Source organism: Amblyraja radiata, chromosome 6 (genome assembly GCF_010909765.2).
Source record: "Amblyraja radiata isolate CabotCenter1 chromosome 6, sAmbRad1.1.pri, whole genome shotgun sequence".
Taxonomy (NCBI): domain Eukaryota; kingdom Metazoa; phylum Chordata; class Chondrichthyes; order Rajiformes; family Rajidae; genus Amblyraja; species Amblyraja radiata.
In genome coordinates, this window is record NC_045961.1 from 54,756,495 (window position 1) to 54,774,494 (window position 18,000).

The 18,000-nt window shown below is 44.6% G+C and overlaps 1 protein-coding gene across 4 annotated transcripts in view; it reads right to left on the reverse strand.

The window, feature by feature from the left end:
* Window positions 1-18,000, reverse strand: part of stard13 (StAR related lipid transfer domain containing 13) — a 363,098-nt gene that overhangs the window by 31,670 nt on the left and 313,428 nt on the right. For all 4 annotated transcript variants that reach the window (XM_033022887.1, XM_033022886.1, XM_033022889.1 and 1 more), the window contains 2 exons: window positions 13,848-13,919; window positions 9,114-9,195 (listed from right to left, as the gene is read on the reverse strand). In XM_033022887.1, the coding sequence (XP_032878778.1) occupies window positions 9,114-9,195; window positions 13,848-13,919 (154 nt within the window). The remainder of the gene's footprint in view (window positions 1-9,113; window positions 9,196-13,847; window positions 13,920-18,000) is intronic.

The following is an 18,000-nucleotide window of genomic DNA, read 5'->3' on the forward strand; positions in this document are numbered from 1 at the left end:
TTGCATAGACAACAAAACAAAAACAAAGTGGAAAAAGAATTATCAATATTTTGGGTTTGGACCCTGCATCAATAGGATCCTGATTCAGGGATTCAACACAAATTATTAATAATTCCTTCCTTCCCTCCACAGATGCTGCCCGACCTGTTGAGTTCCTCCAGCAATTTCTTTTTTGCTCTAGATTCCTGCATCTGTTGTCTATTCAGTGTCTGCACTGAAGTTAGGATCTTTTTGCCAATGAAGTTACTTCAGGCTGGAAGTTAGCATCAATCCCAGGTCCCCGGAGCAGTGAGGCAGCAGCACTACCTACTGCACCACTGTGCCACCCCAGGGTATTTGTGTGGGAGAGTCTCGGATCAGAGGGCACAACCTCAAAATAAAAGGATGTGCCTTTAGAATGAGGGGGAATGTCTTTAGCCCGAGGGTGCCAAATCTGTGTAATTCATTGCCACGGACGGCTATGGAGGCCAAGTCGTTTGGTAATTTTAAAGCAGAGGTTAACTGTTTCCTTATTAGTAAAATAGTCATAGATCACAGGGAGAATGCAGGAGAATGGGGTTGTGAGGAAAAAAATAGATCAACCATGAATGGCAGAGCTGGCTCGATGGGCTAAATGGCCTAATTCTGCTCCTATGGCCTGATCTTATGGAACTGGTCTAAACAACGATTCCATCAGACCTGTCCAGACAGTTTATAAATTCATAGGTCATAGGAGAAAAATTAGGCCATTCAAGCCATCGTCTACTAGTCTACTCCATCATTCAATCATGGCTGATCTATCTCTCCCTCTTAACTACCCAAGCAAAATATGAGGGGCTGGTCCCTCAATTCATCAGACAAGATTTCCGCTTCACACAGCCATGCTGATTTTGCCCTTTAGTACCCAGTGAACCCGTTGCATCTGGATGCCAGCGGGTTGCCCTTTTTCTGGAGTTTTGTTGTTGCATGGCTGTAATTGGTCAGGCACAACCATTAACCAAAGAAAGACACAAAGTGCTGGAGTAACTCAGCCAGTCAGGCGGAATCTCTGGAGAAAACGGATGGCTGATTTTTCGTGCTGGGACCCTTCTTCAGATTGATTGGGGGGGGGGGGGATTACTGGAAGCAAATAAAGACCAGGACAAATCAGGGCTCGCAGATGATCTCAAGCAGGGAGGATCCCCGATAGGCTGATTGTTGGTAAGGGACAATATGGTCCCAAGAGGGATACATCGTTACGAACTTTGGATATGGTTAGTGGAGGAAGGGGGCAGGGAGGGGCGTGCGAGAGGACGGGGGGAGGAGAGTGCCTATAGAAGTTATCTAAAGTTAGAGAATTTAATGTTCGTACTACTGGGTATATAGTGGTGATATATGAGGTGCTGTTCATCCAACTTGTGTGTGGCCTCACTCTGGCAATGGAGGAGCCCCAGGACAGAAAGGTCAGAATGGGAAGGGGAGTTAAAATTGTTTGCAACCGGAAGATCCAGTAAGCGGACTGAGCCTAGATGTTCAGCAAAATGATCGAGTAAACGCTCAGTCTCGCCGATGTGCAGGAGGCCACATCGGTTGCAGTGGTTGAGGGTAGAGGAGGTACATGTGAACCTCAGTCGCACCTGGAAGGACTGTTGGGGTCCCTGGTTGGAGGTGAGGGAGGAGGTATAGGGATCAGAGTTACATCTTCTGCGGTTGCAGGGGAAAGTTGCTGGGAAAGAGCCACTCACCATTCTAACTCCCCATCCCATTCTGAACTTTCTGTTCTGGGTCTCCGCTATTGCTACCCCTCTTCCTCCCTCCCCTTACCTGTGCTCTGCATGTGTGCTCACCCATTTCTCCCAATACAGTTCTTCTGACCATTGATCACCCGTTCACACTAGTTCTGTTAATCCCACTTTTTCTTCCACTCCCTACACGCAAGGAGCAATTTACAGAGGGCCAATTAACCAACAATCCTGCATGTCTTTGGGATATGGGAGGAAACCGGAACACCCGGAGTAAACCCAGCAGTCACAGGGAGAATGTCCATACTTCGTACAGACTCCATAGTCAGGATCAAACCCGGGTCTCTGGCGCTGTGAGGCAGTAGCTCTACCCGCTGCACCACAGGGTTTACCAAAAAGATGCACATTCCTTGCATTTTTTGTTTTTATACCAATAGTCTTACACAGAGTTTACAAGATCAAAAGTGATTCTGCAAATAGAGAATAAAGAGACTGCACAAATTACTGCAGTGGCTCTTAGATTGCAGAATGTAAATTATACTGCAATGGCTCTTTAGATTTGCAGAATGTAACTCATTGTCTAAGCAACAAACTGGAATGCCTCGATGAGATGTACAATCCAGGCTGATTAACGCGTTTAGCACTGTTCTTGTTTTGTGCGAGATGCAAATTAAGCCTCAACTAAGTGAGTGGGTGAGTCTACTGGAATCTCACTGCCTTTCTCCAGAATCAACAGTAAATGTGTGTTTGGTTTTTCACAATCCTAGGAGACTTGTTGATCAGCTATTAAACCACTATGGTCTTTCTGGAATCATTTTTATTTATTTAGCGAATGCAAAGTCCTTTAGCCAAGCAGTTGCCTCTTGATCTGCTGTATGAAGGGTGACAAGTCCTCCTTTGAGTCTTTGTTGAGGGCATGCTTCAATGATGTGTTGCATTGTTTGCTGCTCTCCACAAGCACACCATGGGGTTGGACTGCTGCCCCATTTGTGAAGGCTGGCCAAGCAGGGGCCATGTCCAGTCCTGAATCTATTCAGCGTCGTCCACTGCTTCCTTGGGAGGATTGGTGCCAGGGACCGGTAGGGTGGGGTCTGACACCAGAGTGTTTATTTGGGACGTCCTTGACTCCCATTCCCTTTTCCAAGCTGATTGGATGGTGAAATCAGCTGGTGGTGGGTTCTTCCAAATTGGTCTCTAGATGGAAGTCGAGCAGTTGGGGTGGGTTGAAGAGGTCCAATGTGAATTGGCAGATGAGGGGAGTTTTGGTCTTTGGAGCATCCTTGAGTGATGACTACTCGCCGGATGTGTGGAGGGCTATGTTTGGATAGGACAGGGGAGCCAGGGGAGTGGTGTTGAGCGGATTGTTCCTGTGATGATCCTCATTGTTGAGTTCAATGGGTATCCACATGGTGTGTGTGGGATGACCTGGACCAAACAGGGCACAATATTCGGCTGAAGAAAATGCAAGGGCTAGTGCTGAAATGCGCAGTGTGGGGGCTGCTGCCCCCCACTTTGAGCCAGCAAGCTTACTGAGGAGATTGTTTCTGGACTTCACCTTAGCTGCTGTTCTTTTAAGATGTTCCTTGAAGGATAGGGTCCTGTCAAGGGTCACTCCGAGGTAGGTTGGAGTGGGGGCATACTTCAGTTTGGTCCTGCTCAGATAGATGTTTGGTTCTCTTGTGGCTTCTGCATTATGGAGGTGGAACACACTAGAGACCGTTTTTGCTGGGCTTGGTTTTAGGCGCCAGGTTTTGCAGTACTCGTCCAGTAACTCAACAGGTCACGCAGTATCTCTGGAGAAAAGGAATAGGTACAGGAGATGGCCAACTTTAGCTGTGGAGCTTGTGCCCGAGGAAAGTTACTGTGTAGCAGAGGCCAAAAAGATTAACAAGACACAATAAGGTATGGTACTAGAACCAAGTGAGTACACTACTGAGCAAAACACAAAGTGCTGGAGCAACTCAGGCAGCATCTGAGGAGGGAATGGACTGACGACATTTTGGATCAGATCTCTTCTTCAGACTGATGTAGTGGAGGGGGAGGGACAAAGCCTGGCACTAGGTGGACACAAAATGCTGGAGTAACTCAGTGGGTCAGGCAGTGGGTCAGGAGAAAATAAAAAGGTGACGTTTGGGTCGAGACCCATCTCAAGACTGAGTCAGAGGAGAGGAAAACTAGAGGTATTCACAGAGGGGGTGCAGCGAGAGATGGTATTGCAGAACTCTCATCAGAGAGAGGAGAACATCTTCAAAGTAGGCATAACTTGAGGAGATTTTGCTGTGGAGCAGACAAATTGGGTAGGAAGAAACTGCAGATGCTGGTTTTGAAGATAGACGCAAAATGCTGGAGTAACCCAGTGGGTCAGGCAGCATTTCTGGAGGAAACGAATAGGAGACGTTTCAGGTCAACACCCTTCTTCAGACTGAGAGTCTGGGAGTGGGAAACTAGAGGTAGTCACAGAAGGGGATGGGATGACAGGTTTGTTTGGCAGATGGGTTGAGTAAGTGACGAAGGCTAGATGTGAGAAGGAGACAAAAGGGTTTCAGATGGGGAGAGAAAAGGAGTGAAATGTAAAAGGAGGGGGAATAGGGGACTCAGGGATGGGAGAAGTGTGTAGGGGGGGAAAGGAGCAGGGTGATTTGGTTGGGTGGGGAATGGTGGGAGAAATGTGTGCGTATCGGGGTGGGAATACAACTGGATATGACATGTCTTCTCTCAGTCTGTTAGGCCTTTAGCTAGCACACAATGAGGAATACTCTTTGAGTGCATACCAAATTTCAAATCTCTTCAGAAATAGAGGGACAGATTTTGTTTCAGTGGGCATATTATAACATACAACGCGAGCCAGATTTACAGAACTGAAAACATGATTAGTTTGAGGAAACAAGAGACACTAAGGTCACAGTGACACTGAAAGAGCACAGAGAAGACAGAACAGTACAGCACAGGAACAGGCCCTTCGGCCTACAATGACCCCGGCAGCACGTTCTACGCACCCACTGCCTTCTGTGTAAAAAAACCTGCCCTGCACATCTCCTTTAAACTCCCTCTCATCTTAAAGCTATGCCCTTGAGTCTATGATGATTCCACCCAGGCAAAGTGGTTCTGACTATCTGCTCTATCTATGCCTCTCATAATTTTATATAAATGCAACAAACAAAGCATTTTCTTAACAAATGAGAATTAAAGACTGAAAAGAGAAAGTAACAAGAAACAAGTGTATATTATGGTTAGTGAATTCAAGGTCAAAATGGATAGACGAGATGTAGAGAGTGAGAAAAGGTTTTGGTTGAGAGCAAAAGAAAAGAAAATAGGAAAAAATATTTAAATTTTGGCTGAAGAAATGAAGTAATTTTGTTTCTTGGCGGGAGCCATTTTCTCATTTAACAGGATACTGAATCTATTAATTATTCGATAACTTTTGTTGCAAGTTTAATGCACAATTAAGTTGCAAATGTAATATTTTCATGAAATGCAAAGGGAAGCAAAGGACAAGATGTAATTTGAATAACGTTAGTGGTGCCTGGTAACAGGCCTGTTTCTTGGAGATACAAGAAATGGCAAATGCTGGAATCTTGAGCAAATCAAAGTCGATTGACCCGTTGAGTCCCTCCAGCTCTTTGTTTTTTTGCTGCAGTTTGCAGTGACTCTTAATTGACAGACTACCGAGTGCATTGGTTAGTGTAAAGTTTAGGCTAGAGATATTGCAGATAAGATTTACAAGAATGTTTCCAGGACTCGAGGGCCTGAGCTATAGGGAAAGGTTGGGCAAGCTAGGATTTTATTCTTTGGAGCACAGGAGGATGAGAGTTATTCTTATATAGGTGTATAAAATCAGGAGGGGAATAGATAGGGTGAATACACTGAGTCTTTTATCCAGAGTTGGGGAATCAAGAACCAGAGGGCATATGTTTAAGGTGATGGGGAAATGATTTAATAGGAACCTGAGGGACAACTTTTTCCACAGAGAGGGTGGTAGGCTATATGGAACAAGTTGTCAGAGGAGGTAGTTGAGGCAGGTACTTTAACAATTAAAACACATTTGGACAGGAACATGGATAGGAAAGGTTTAGAGGTATACGAGCCAAACACAGGAAAATGGGGCCAGCTTAGATAGGGCATCTTGTTGGCGTGGGTGAATTGGGCTGAAGTGCCTGTTTCCGTGCCGTATGACTCTAACAATCTCTTTTCTTCTGTTATCAGGCGTCTGAATGGTCCTTCCATAGACTAGGTTACAGTCCGATTCATCTTTACCCCATGTGGACATTGGACTTTGTCTATGGAATTGTTGCGCATAAATGCCAGACTAGCTAAGATTAGCCATCTTGGTCAGCATGGACGAGTTGGGCCAAAGGGCCTGCATCTTTGCTATGTGACTCTGACTCCAAGAGTGCAAAATGTATTGAATTGCTCTGTCTAGAAATGGTTACTCTGGAGTGAAACTGGAAAAAAATATATATTGTGCATATCGTCCAACAAAGACTGGTTGGAGTTAAAGATGAAGAAGATCATCTTATATACATATGTTGGTGATGACGGCAGGTTAAATTGAAAAAAAATAATTCATTTTTAATGTGTTGCAACACCCAATTTTGTACACTCAATAAAAACAATCCCCAAAATACACATGGATATTATCTGTGCATTTGTTACAAATATAAAATCTGCCCGCGTTTTTTTATAGCTATGGATTTCCTCCTAGTCTGTCTATCTGCATCACATGAATGCCTGGTATCTTTGCAACAAAAAGTCTGTTACAAAGATGAAATTCTATCCGCGTTAATTTGGATTTTCAGGTTAACACTTCCAAAAATATTGCATCCCCTTTTTCCTGCAGAATATTCTGAACAAGAACCTGTGAAGCCAGAAATTGTAGCTTGAGTAATCACCTCAATACAATTTGCAATTCTTTTATTCGCAGAGCAAAGCTGATAAGGCAGAATGTATCCTGCATCTCCAGTTGTCATGTCAACAGCTGCTGATAAAGCAATTATATTAAGTTCAATGTAGGAAGTAAAAGGCAGGGAGATAACAATTTGAGGGTTAAATTATTATCTTATATTTCTCCGGGATACAAAAGTTCAGGATCTGCAATATAAAGAGGTTAATGGGGGGAGGGGATGACAGAGTCTGACCTACAATGCAGAGTGACACCCACACAGTTATAACTAGAGCCAAGCTGTTTAGGCACTAATAAACTCAAAAATAGGCAGGCAAAAAGGCATAATAAAATTACAAAAAAGACACGAAAAAGGCATTTATTGACAAAAAAGGCATTAAAAGACATTTATTTCCACCACCAAAATATGGTTAAAAATAATAATATAAAGGTATACTACATTAAATGACCAAAGTTAACCACCTGCCAAAGTTAACCACCATCTCTTTAGTCTTGGTTGTATTCAGGATGAGACAGTTCTCTTTACTCCAGACACAGAAGGCACTGGTCAAGTCCCTGTATTCCTCCTCATGCCCGTTCCTTACACATGCCACAATCGCTGTGTCATCTGAATATTTCTGTACGTGGCATGTGTCAGACTTATAATTGAAGTCTGCAGTACACAGGGTGAAGAGGAATGGGGCCAGAACTGTTCCCTGTGGGGCTCCAACATTGCACACCACTGTCCCGGAAACACAGTCCCCCAGCTTAACAAACTGTGGTCGACCCGTCAGGTAGTTGTATATCCAGGAGATAAAGGTGGAGTCCACCCCCATCTTCTCAAGCTTGTCTTTCAGAATCAGGGGTTGGATGGTGTTGGACGCACTTTAAAAGTCGAAGAACATAATCCTCATGTAGCCACCTGGTTCGTCCAAAAAGGAGTAGATCTGGTGCAGCATGTAGAGGACTGCGTCATCCACACCAATGTTCTCCTGGTACGCAAACTGTAGTGGGTCGAGTGCGTGCTGGACTTGTGGTCTCAGGAGACGAATGAGTAGCCGCTCCATTGTCTTCATGATATGAGATGTGAGGGCCACCGGTCTGTAGTCGTTGATCTCGGTCTGCCGCCCGGCTTTGGGAACCGGCACGAGACATGATGTTTTCCACAGACCTGGTACCCTCCCTGACTGGAGACTTAGGTTGAAAATAGGTTAGGTTAGGTCTGGAGAGGCTCCGCCAGCTGAGCCGCACAGTCTTTCAGTAGATTTGCGACTGGAGCCAGCAGTAAATGTAGTGAGGAGACAAGCATGGGTATTTCACTTGGGTAGTCTACACCCCAGCGGTATCAACATTGACTTCTCTAATTTTAGATAGCCCTTGTCTTCTCCTTCCTCCCCCTCCCCAGCTCTCCTTCTGGTCCTACTGTCTCTGCCTCTTCCTTTCTTTTTCTGCGCCCCCCCCCCCCCCCCCACATCAGTCTGAAGGTCTCGACCCGAAACATCACGTATTCCTTCTCTCCATAGATGCTTGCCTCACCCGCTGAGTTTCCCCAGCATTTTTTGCTGGAGAAACCGTAGATTTTTCCAGCACCTGCAGTTCTTTCTTAAATCGATCTTGGAGAAAACTGAACCAGCGGGCAGCGGCACGAATGAATGAACGACCCGGGTGGCACCCTGGGTTTCGCCCCGGTGGTGGAAAATTTATTGTAAGTTATACTATGTTAACACGTTAATAATAACATTAATATTAACGTGTTCACATAGAAAACGTCATTGTACTCACAGTACAACTAGAGAAAATAGCACGACCTTTTAGAAAAACGGCCAAAAAAGGCTGATTTTGGCACTCGATGGCAAGAAAAGACACATGGCATTTATGGCTAAATCCTGGCTCCAGTTATAACGAGCAAAGATCCAGTCTTCTCACAGAGAGCAGAAGAGTGACGTTGATCACAGTGCCCTCATCATTTCCAAAGATAATGACAAATCTGTATTGTTCAGATATATTCTACCACCACAGAAATCGATTGTATATGGCCCTCTGTTCACAATGTAATGGTTCTACATGGGTAACAGTCAGAGCTTTGTTTGTCATCTGAATTCTCAACAGATGCACAAAATACACTGCTGAAAGCGGTAGAGTTGCTGCCTTACAGCGCCAGAAACCCGGGTTTAGTTCTGACTATGGACGCTGCCTGTGTGGACTTTCTTATGGTGTAATGGTGCAGATGATCACTCGTCGGCATTGACTCAGTGGGCTGAAGGGCCTATTTTTATGCTGTATCGATAAACATATGGGTATGATAGCATGCTATAAAATATATTCCCTGTTCATAGAGAATGTGAATCGTATGCTGATATAATATATCCAGGATATGGTTTTGTGGCTATAGTTTGCTGCCACCATCCTTTCATAAAATCTATATTGGGTTAACAGAGACTGAAATGGTGAAGGCAAAATTGCAATTTGATTCAAAATGAGGAACTCCTATTTCATTTACAGTTAAACTGAATAAATTGTGTTTCACTCCTTACCTACAAAGTGGTTCTATGAAATCTTTGTCAAGAAAATCATGATCTTTCTTCACGGAAACAATGTCAATTGGGAATTGGGAATCTGCAATAAACCAAAACATCGTGATCATTTATCAGAACTACATTGCGATAAGGGGACTTAACACAAAAAGCTTGGTTAATAAACTGCATGCTTTTTACATATAGTTTTAAAAAGTTGACAGGGTTGGGGAAAGAGCAAGAAATTGGGACAAGCTGGATTGCTCTTAAAACATGTAACATAGAACAGTACAGCATAGGAACAGGCCCTTGGGCCCACATTGTCTATGCCGAACATGATGCCAAGACCAACTCTTACCTGCCAGCATATGATCCATATCCCTCCATTCCCTGCATATCCATGTGCCTATCCAAAAGCCCTTAAGTGCCACTGTTGTATTTGCCCAAACCACCACACCCGAGACAGCATGTTGCAGGCACCCACCACCCTCTGTAAAAAAACATGCCCTGCACTTTTATTTTTTTTTACTTTCCCCTCTCACCTTAAAGCTATGCCTTCTAATCTTTGAGATTTCCACCCTAGATAAAAATTCTGACTGTCCATCCTATCTATGCCTCCCATAATTTTACATACTTCTACCAGGTCTCCCCTCAACCTCTGGCATTGTAGAGAAAACAATCAATGTCTGTCCAATCTCCGCCTATAGCCAATGCCTTCTAACCCAGGCATTATTCTAGTAACTCTTAATAGAACTAGTATGGATTGAACATGCTGAAGGACCACTTCCAGTGGAGATTAGGGAATACACAAGGACAACCTATTGCAGAACATGATCTGAAACACATATACAAGGAGAAATTTTGCAATATGACCTTTGTTAAAATAAAATTCCAGCAAATTTGACTTTTATTTCACAATGGTCAGATTTTTGAAGAGTTGCAATTGATCTGGGAATTGTGGTTATAGTGTTTCACTTCATCCTGCCAAGATTTAGTATTCTGGGAGATACTAGTACCCAAAACTAAATATTAATATAAAAAAACATTCAATCATGGGTGGCACAGTGGTAGAGTTACTGCCTTACAGTGCCAGAGACTGGGTTCGATCCTGACTACGGGTGCTGTCTGTACGGAGTTTGTACGTTCTCCCTGTGACCGTGTGGGTTTTCTCCAGGTGATCAGATTTCTTCCTACCCTCCAAAGATGTGCAGCTTTGTAAGTTAATTGGCTTCTGTACATTGCAAATTGTCCCTAGTGTGTACAATAGTGCTGGTGTATGAATTTATTGCTGGTCGGTATGGACTCAGTGGGCCGAAGGGCCTGTTTCTACGCTATATATCTAAAGTTTAAAAGTCAACGCAAAAAGGAGACAAAGTGCTGGAGTAACTCAGCAGGTCAGGCAGTACCTCTGGAGGAAAAGGATAGGTGACATTTTGGGTTGGAATCCTTCTTTCAGTCTGAAGGGCCTGTTTCTACTTATGATTGAAACATCGCTGAACGTCACCCATCCTTTTTCTCCAGAGGTGCTGCCTGACCAGCTGAGTTACTCAAACACTTTGTGTCTATCTTTGGTACAAACCAGCACCTGGAGTTCTTTATTTCTACACATGAAGAGGTGATGTTTTGGGCCTTAGTTTTAGTATAGTTTATATCATTGTCACTGAGGTATGTTTGTTACGTGCTACACAGTCAAAGGTGCTCTTCTTTAGACTGACTATAGGGAGGGTGCGGGTTGGGGGAGAGAGGGGAGAAGAAACCTGGAAAAGGGAGAAGCAGTACCCAGTGGCAGACTGGGTCTAAAAATATTGGTTGCCAGGAGACAAAAGGGGCCCACTTCTTCAGGGGCCCACTTGATATAGGGGGGCCACTTCATCAGGGGCCACTTGCCATCGGGCAAGCTGACACCCTGCCAGACCGCCACTGGCAGTACCTGGTCGACATGGGTGAGGGAGGGGGATTTTGATAGTCAGCTGTTGGGACAAAGGCCATAGATAAGAAAGGAAGGAAGGTTTGTGAGACATGTTTGAAAAGTTGCAGATTATAAAGCCAGAGGGAGGAACTCGGCAGGAAGGGGAGAGTCGTGGGGAGAAATAGGTGAGAGTCCAGGTGGGGTTCAGGAGAGGGAAGGTGGGAGGGGGGAGGGGGAGGGGTGGCAGGTTGCTGGAAAATGTGTGGGGGGGGGGGGGGTTATGAGAAGCATTGGAGGATCCAATGTTCATACCGCTGGGTTGTGAGTTACCCAAACGGAACACGAGGTGCTGTTCCTCCAGTTTGCGTGTAGTCTCACTGACAATGGAGGAGGCACAGGACAGAAAGGTGGGTCAGTATGGGAAAGGAAAGGAGAATAGAAATAATTAGCTTCCATGAGATCCCGAGGGTCTTAGTTGAATGGAACTATATTCTTGGTAGAAATACATTAAATTATGAGAGGCATAGATAAGGTAGACAGTCAGAATCCTTTACACCAGAGGTGAAATGTCAAAAACGAACGGACATAGCTTTAAGGAGGAGAGGAGCAATGTTTAGAGGAATTATGCAGGACAAGATTTTTCTTTCACAGAGTGGCGAGTGCCTGAAATGCGCTGTCAGGGGTAGTGGTGGAAGCAAGAATGACAATGGTGTTTAAGAGGCTTCTTAGAGCACATGCATATGCAGGGAATGCATGGGCAAAAGAATGCATGGATCACATGCAAGCAGAGGAGATTAATTTAACCTGGCATCATGTTCGGCACAGACATTGGGGGGGTGAAGGGGGTGTGGCACCGTTATATGTTTTTAATGTTAAAAGAGATTGGATTATTTTTTCCTTTTTAATTGTCTGGATAACCTTTTAAAATCATTGACAATGCATTCACAAAATTCAAAATTGGAATACACTTTCTAAAGATATCCACAGCATTCATTATTACCGGTCTAGTTTTACGGATGCAGATTAGATGGTTCAATTGGTAGTTTGTCAAACGACAATGGCCTAATAGAGGTCTGTGTATTGCTGTTACACTGACAGACTTGTTACTCTCCCGGGATTGTGTCATTGAGTTGGCTTCTGGCAATCATCCAGCCACCAATCTTGTTGACCCAAGCATAATTAGATGGAAAATAAATCAGATTTCACACTGCAAACAATTGGTTCCGACTCTGTGAATCCAAGTGCAACTGGTCAGACTTTCCAAGTGACTACGTGCAAACTAGGGCATGGCGCGATGATGGAAGTGATAAAAGTGTGAGACAAATGGAGAGGCAGAGAGTGGAATAGAAAATGTATGACAATAAGCTGCAAAAAAACTTTGCTCATTATTTTCTCGGAAGTGCTTTTGGGTCTTTGACACATCACAGTAAGAACTTTCCAGTCACTCCATTCCGAGACAGTGATCTCATCAATGATGTCCATCTTCACACATTATATTATATCTTATCTATGTGTATTGGGTTAACCGGCCTGTTATGCTCAACAGCAAAGGGCGGCACAGTGGCGTAGCAGTAGAGCTGCTGCCGCACAGTGTCAGAGACCCGGGTTCGATCCTGACTATGGGTGTCGTCTGTACGGAGTTTGTACATTCTCCCTGTGACCACGTGGGTTTTCTCTGGTTCCCTCCCACACTCCAAAGACATATAGGTTTGTGGGTTAATTGGCTCGGGTAAAATCACAAATTTCCCCTAGTGTGTAGGATAGTTTTAGTGTATGGGGTGATCGCTGGTTAGCGTGGACTCGGTGAACCAAACGGCCTGTTTCCACGCTGTATCTCTAAAGTCTAATGAAAGCCAGCATTAAATCTTGCACTGATAATCAATGCATTCATGATAAAGTCCCAAACAAACTTTGTCCTGAGTTCTTACACTATCCACCGCCACTCCCTCCCTCCCTTGAAGGGCAATAAATATACTCAGGATTTTAATGCTTTACTATCTTGCTATTGAGGGAGTGCAGCGTAGGTTCACAAGGTTAATTCCCAGGATGGCGGGATTGTAATATGTTGATAGAATGGAGCGGCTGAGCTTGTATACTCAGAAGGATGAGAGGGTATCTTATTGAAACATAAAAGATTATTAAGGGATTGGACACGCTAGAGGCAGGAAATGTTCCCGATGTTGGGGGAGTCCAGAACCAGGGGCTACAGTTTTAAGAATAAGAGGTTGGCCTTTTAGAACGGAGATGAGGAAAAACGTTTTCACCCAGAAAGTTGTGAATCAATGGAATTCTCCGCCTCAGAAGGCAGTGGAGGCCAATTCTCTGGTTGCTTTCAAGAGAAGTTAGGTAGAGCTCTTAAAGATGGCGGAGTCAAGGGATATGGCGAGAACGCAGGAACGGGGTACTGATTGTGGATGATCAGCCATGATCACAGTGAATGGCGGTGCTGGCACAAAGGGACGAATGGCCTACTCCTGCACCTATTGTCTATCATGACCAAACTATACTTGTCGCCCAGTTTTCACGTATTTACTGTTTACATAGAACAGTACAGCACCTTCAGCCCACACTGCCTGTGCTGAACTTGATGCCAAAAGTCAGATCTGATGAAGGGTCCCAACCCAAAACATCACCTATCCATGTCCTCCAGAGATGCTGCCTAACCCACTGAGTTCTTCCAGCACTTTGTTTTCCATGCAAAATTTCAGCATCCAGTAGTTCCTCGCATCTTCATGAATGAACAAGGATTTGTTTCAGGGATTGTGAGTTGTTTTCTCCCTACTCGCACTAGTTCATCCAATTTTCAATACACTTTGGACGGCAAGGGCCACAAAACCCAAACTTACCTTCATACAGTTGTGCATACTGAGGGAATCCTGCAGCTCGCAGCCACTCACAGGCTTCCTTGGCATCTATCTCTGGAGAGAAAAGAAAGGCATATTAAAATCCACTCAGCATTCAGCCCAAGTATTGCACTCAATTGTACCTCTAGGTTTAGTTTTATTATTGTCATGCATACAGAGGTACAATGAAAAGTTTCATTCTGCATGCTATCCAAACCGATCAGATAATACTAAGCATAAATACAAATCAGTCAAACGCAAGTACAACAGCAAAAGTCAAAGATACGAGACGTAGAATACAGTTTTCTGCATTGTAGCACACCAGTTCCATTGACAAAATCCTATGTCCGCAATGGGGTAGAGGTGAATCGAACAGCACCCTAGCTAATGGAAGGACTGTTCAGAAGCCTGATAACAGAGGGGAAGCTTTTCCTGAGTCTGGTGGTACAACACTTTCAAGGTTCTGCATCTTACATGGGCGGAAATCCGGGGGGGAACATGGGGTACACGTCCCCTCTATGTTTTGAGAGGTGGGGGACAATCCCCCCCATGTTTTGTAATCCGGATTTTTAAATTTGGTGAGAAAAGAAATCTTCAATTTCCACGAAACAGTGGGGGTGGGACTATGATCGAGGGCGCCGATTGGACGAGAGAGACGTCGGTCAGTAGGGGGAGGGGGGGAGCGGGACATGATGATTACGCGCGATGATTGGAGGTGGGAGACGTCCTGGTGGAGCAAAGATCATAGAGTAGAGCTTGAATTGGCCCGTTCGCAGGGCATTTCATCGCCCGGCTCGGCATAAAATCGGTCGCGGGACCTTCCATCGCCCCGCGGTCAAATTGCTGCATTGAGGCGATCGAGGCTCCCGATGTTGAAGCCCCGCCGGGGGATGGAAGATCCTGCGGCCGGTTTTAAGCCACGCCGGGCGATGAAACCCTGCGAATGGGCCGATTCAAGCCCCACGATTCGGGGTGGACGAAGCTGCTGTTGCTGGAGTTCTGAGTCGGTCACCAACAAGGTCAGCGATTTTACCGTCCTCAGGGCGAAGCCTCCAAAGGTGTGTGTGTGTGTGTGTGTGTGTGTGTGTGTGTGTGTGTGTGCGCGCGCGCACAGGCGCCAATAAATTGTGTGTCCCCCCCCTGTTTTGACAGCGATTTCCGCCCCCTGTCTTCGGCCCAACAGGAAGAAGAAGGAAAGCTCAAAAGCATCCCCAAGTAGTGCATTGCATGCAGACTGCAGGTTGCCAACATCTGATTGGGGTTCAAAATTGGGCCACAAAGGATTGAAACTGGGCCGTGAGATGGTCCAAACTTTTCAGAGAAAATTATGGAATATTACAATGGTTGCTGAAAAGGTTGAATGTGCAATCATAACTTCATAAGTTATAGGAGCAGAATTAGGCCATTCAGTCCATTAAGTCTACTCCGCCATTCAATCATGGCTGATTTATCTTTCACGTTCAATCCCATTCTCCTGCCTTCTCTCCAACACCTGTGCTACTCAAGACTCTGTCAGTCTCTGCCTTAAAAATACCCAGTCATTTAGCCTCCACAGCTGTCCGTGGCAATGAATTCCACAGATTCACCACCCTCTGACTAAAGAAATTCCTCCTCATCTCCTTCCTAAAGGAACATCCTTTAGTGCTGAGGCTACAACCTCTAGTGCTAGACTCTCAGTAATGGAAACACCCTCTTCACATCCACACTATCCAGACCTTTCACTATTCAGTAAGTTTCATTGAGGTCCCCCTTGCAGTTGTGCACGTTTCAGCATACACGAGTTAGGCAGTAGGAGCATTCATTGTCCTCACAATATTCATGCCAGTCTTTTATAACACACTTTAATTTTGATTTTAACTACCGGTAGTTAATTTGATTTTTGTTTAATACTTTAATTTTATGATTGGAAAGCTGCAAAGCCAAAGTAAAAAGTTTTGAAAACTCCAACAGAATTAACATTTCATTTATCGTGTTCTCTTCAGAAATGGGCTGCAAGGTCAAATGCTTGATCAATTTTGATAAAGTTTGGGGGCCACTGATTTAGACAGCGGGCACAATTGACTCCACTCCTTTCAGTGTCTGCACTACTTATAACACAGGGTCTTGCTTGAGATCAATAACAGCTAATGTGGTGAGCACAGTTTCAACTGCTGCTTAGTGTCTCCTTAGGGAAATACTGACAATTTGTCTCATGTCTACCATCTGTTGGTTATAAATGCATTAAAATGACTGCACTTTAAAATTAAATTATTGCCATCTCAGCTTTACGATGCATTTCTTGGATTTTGCAAAGATCTGGGCTTCAATTTGAGTCGTACAGCACTGAAACAGGCCCTTTGGTCCACTCGTTCATGCCATCCAAGATGCTCCAGAGGAAACCTATGCGGTCATAGGGTGAACGTACAAACACCGTACAGACAGCACCCGTAGTCAGGATTAAATCAGGTTCTCTGGCGCTGTAAGGCAGCAACTTTACTGCTGTGCCATTGTGCTACCACTCAGGAATAAAGATCTGTCTACCCTATCCATGACTCTCATAAATATATATACTTCTGTCAGGTCTCTCCTCAACCTCTGGCGTTACAGAGAATACAAAGCATGTCCAAATTCTCCTTATTGTTGATACCCTCTAATCCAGGCAGTATTCTGATAAACCTCCTCTGCACGCTATCCAGAGCCGCCACATAGAAACATAGAAAATAGGTGCAGGAGTAGGCCATTCGGCCCCTCGAGCCTGCACCGCCATTCAATATGATCACATCCTTCAGGTAATGGGGTGACCAGGGCTGCAGACTGTCAAGTTATCAGAAACCACAGTTCTGACAGTTGAGGTGGAGTTAGGAACTATAATCTGTGCTCTTCTAAATGCCATGGGTTATATGACCTCTCCAACCTGCCCTGACATTTCTTATAAAAGCCTGCCTTCCACAGCTCCAGGTGTGCAAAATGGCCTAGACAATGATCTCATCAATGGTGTCTACCCACATACAGTTTAATTCATCCTACTTCTATCCTAAGGGGGAAAATAAACTGTCAAGTACCACCTCGTTGAAAGATTCCCAGTAGCTGGCAACATGGCAAACAAATCCAAAACTATTTCTGGATTTTGATTGGTCTGAAAATATTAATTAGATCAACAAGGACCTTGAACAACATCCATCTCGTAGCTACTTGACAGGAGTTTCCTCAGTAAGCAAATCTTTAACCTACAGCATACCCCAGGATAACTTTCATAATCTTTTCAACAAAAAAAAAATCACTCGTTGTATTTGGAATATTATTTCTAAAACTGGAAGGGAAACTTTGTACATGCTGTTTCTGTGCCTATCTAAAAGCCTCTTAAACGTTACCATCATATCTGTCTCCATGACCACCACCCCTGGCAGAGTGACGTAGGCACCCACCACCTTCTATGTAAAAACATATCCCCTCTCACCTTAAATCTTTGCTCTCTGGAGTTGGACATTTATGCCCTGGAGAAAAAGGTTCTGACGGTCTACCCTATCTACGCCTCTCATAGTTTTATATACTTCTATCAGGTCTCCCCTCAACCTCTGACGCTTCAGAGAAAACAACCCATCTGTCCATCCTCTCCTTGTAGATAATATCCTCTAATCCTGGCCCCAACTGAAGGAGCAGCCTGCAATGGCTGCCTGTGGGACAACGGTGACTGAGGGACTGTGCTGGTGGGTGATGGTGCTCATGTCATGGAAGACTTTAGTTTCCTGGGCCGTTCACCACCACCACCCAGAGAGCTCGGTGACCACGGTGACACTCGGACTAATTGCATTGGTCGCAAAGCCTGAGATTCCAGGCCCCACATGTCCAGTGCCTGCTGAGTCATAGTCACACAGCACGGAAATAGGCCCTTCGTCCAAGCCGACCGACCAAGATGCCCCATCTAAGCAAGTGCCATTTACCTGCAAGTGCCACGTATCCTTCTAAACCTTTCTAATGTACCTGTCCAAAAGTCTTTTAAATGCTGTTATAAGTCAAGAGTATTCAATTGCCATATGTACCAGAAACAGAACAATGAAATTCTTACTTGCAGCATAACAGGTCTGTAAACAAAGAACTGCAAAGAGCTATCTTTGGTTTATACCAAAGATAGACACAAAGTACTGGAGCACCTCAAGAAGGTGAAGAAGGGTTCCGT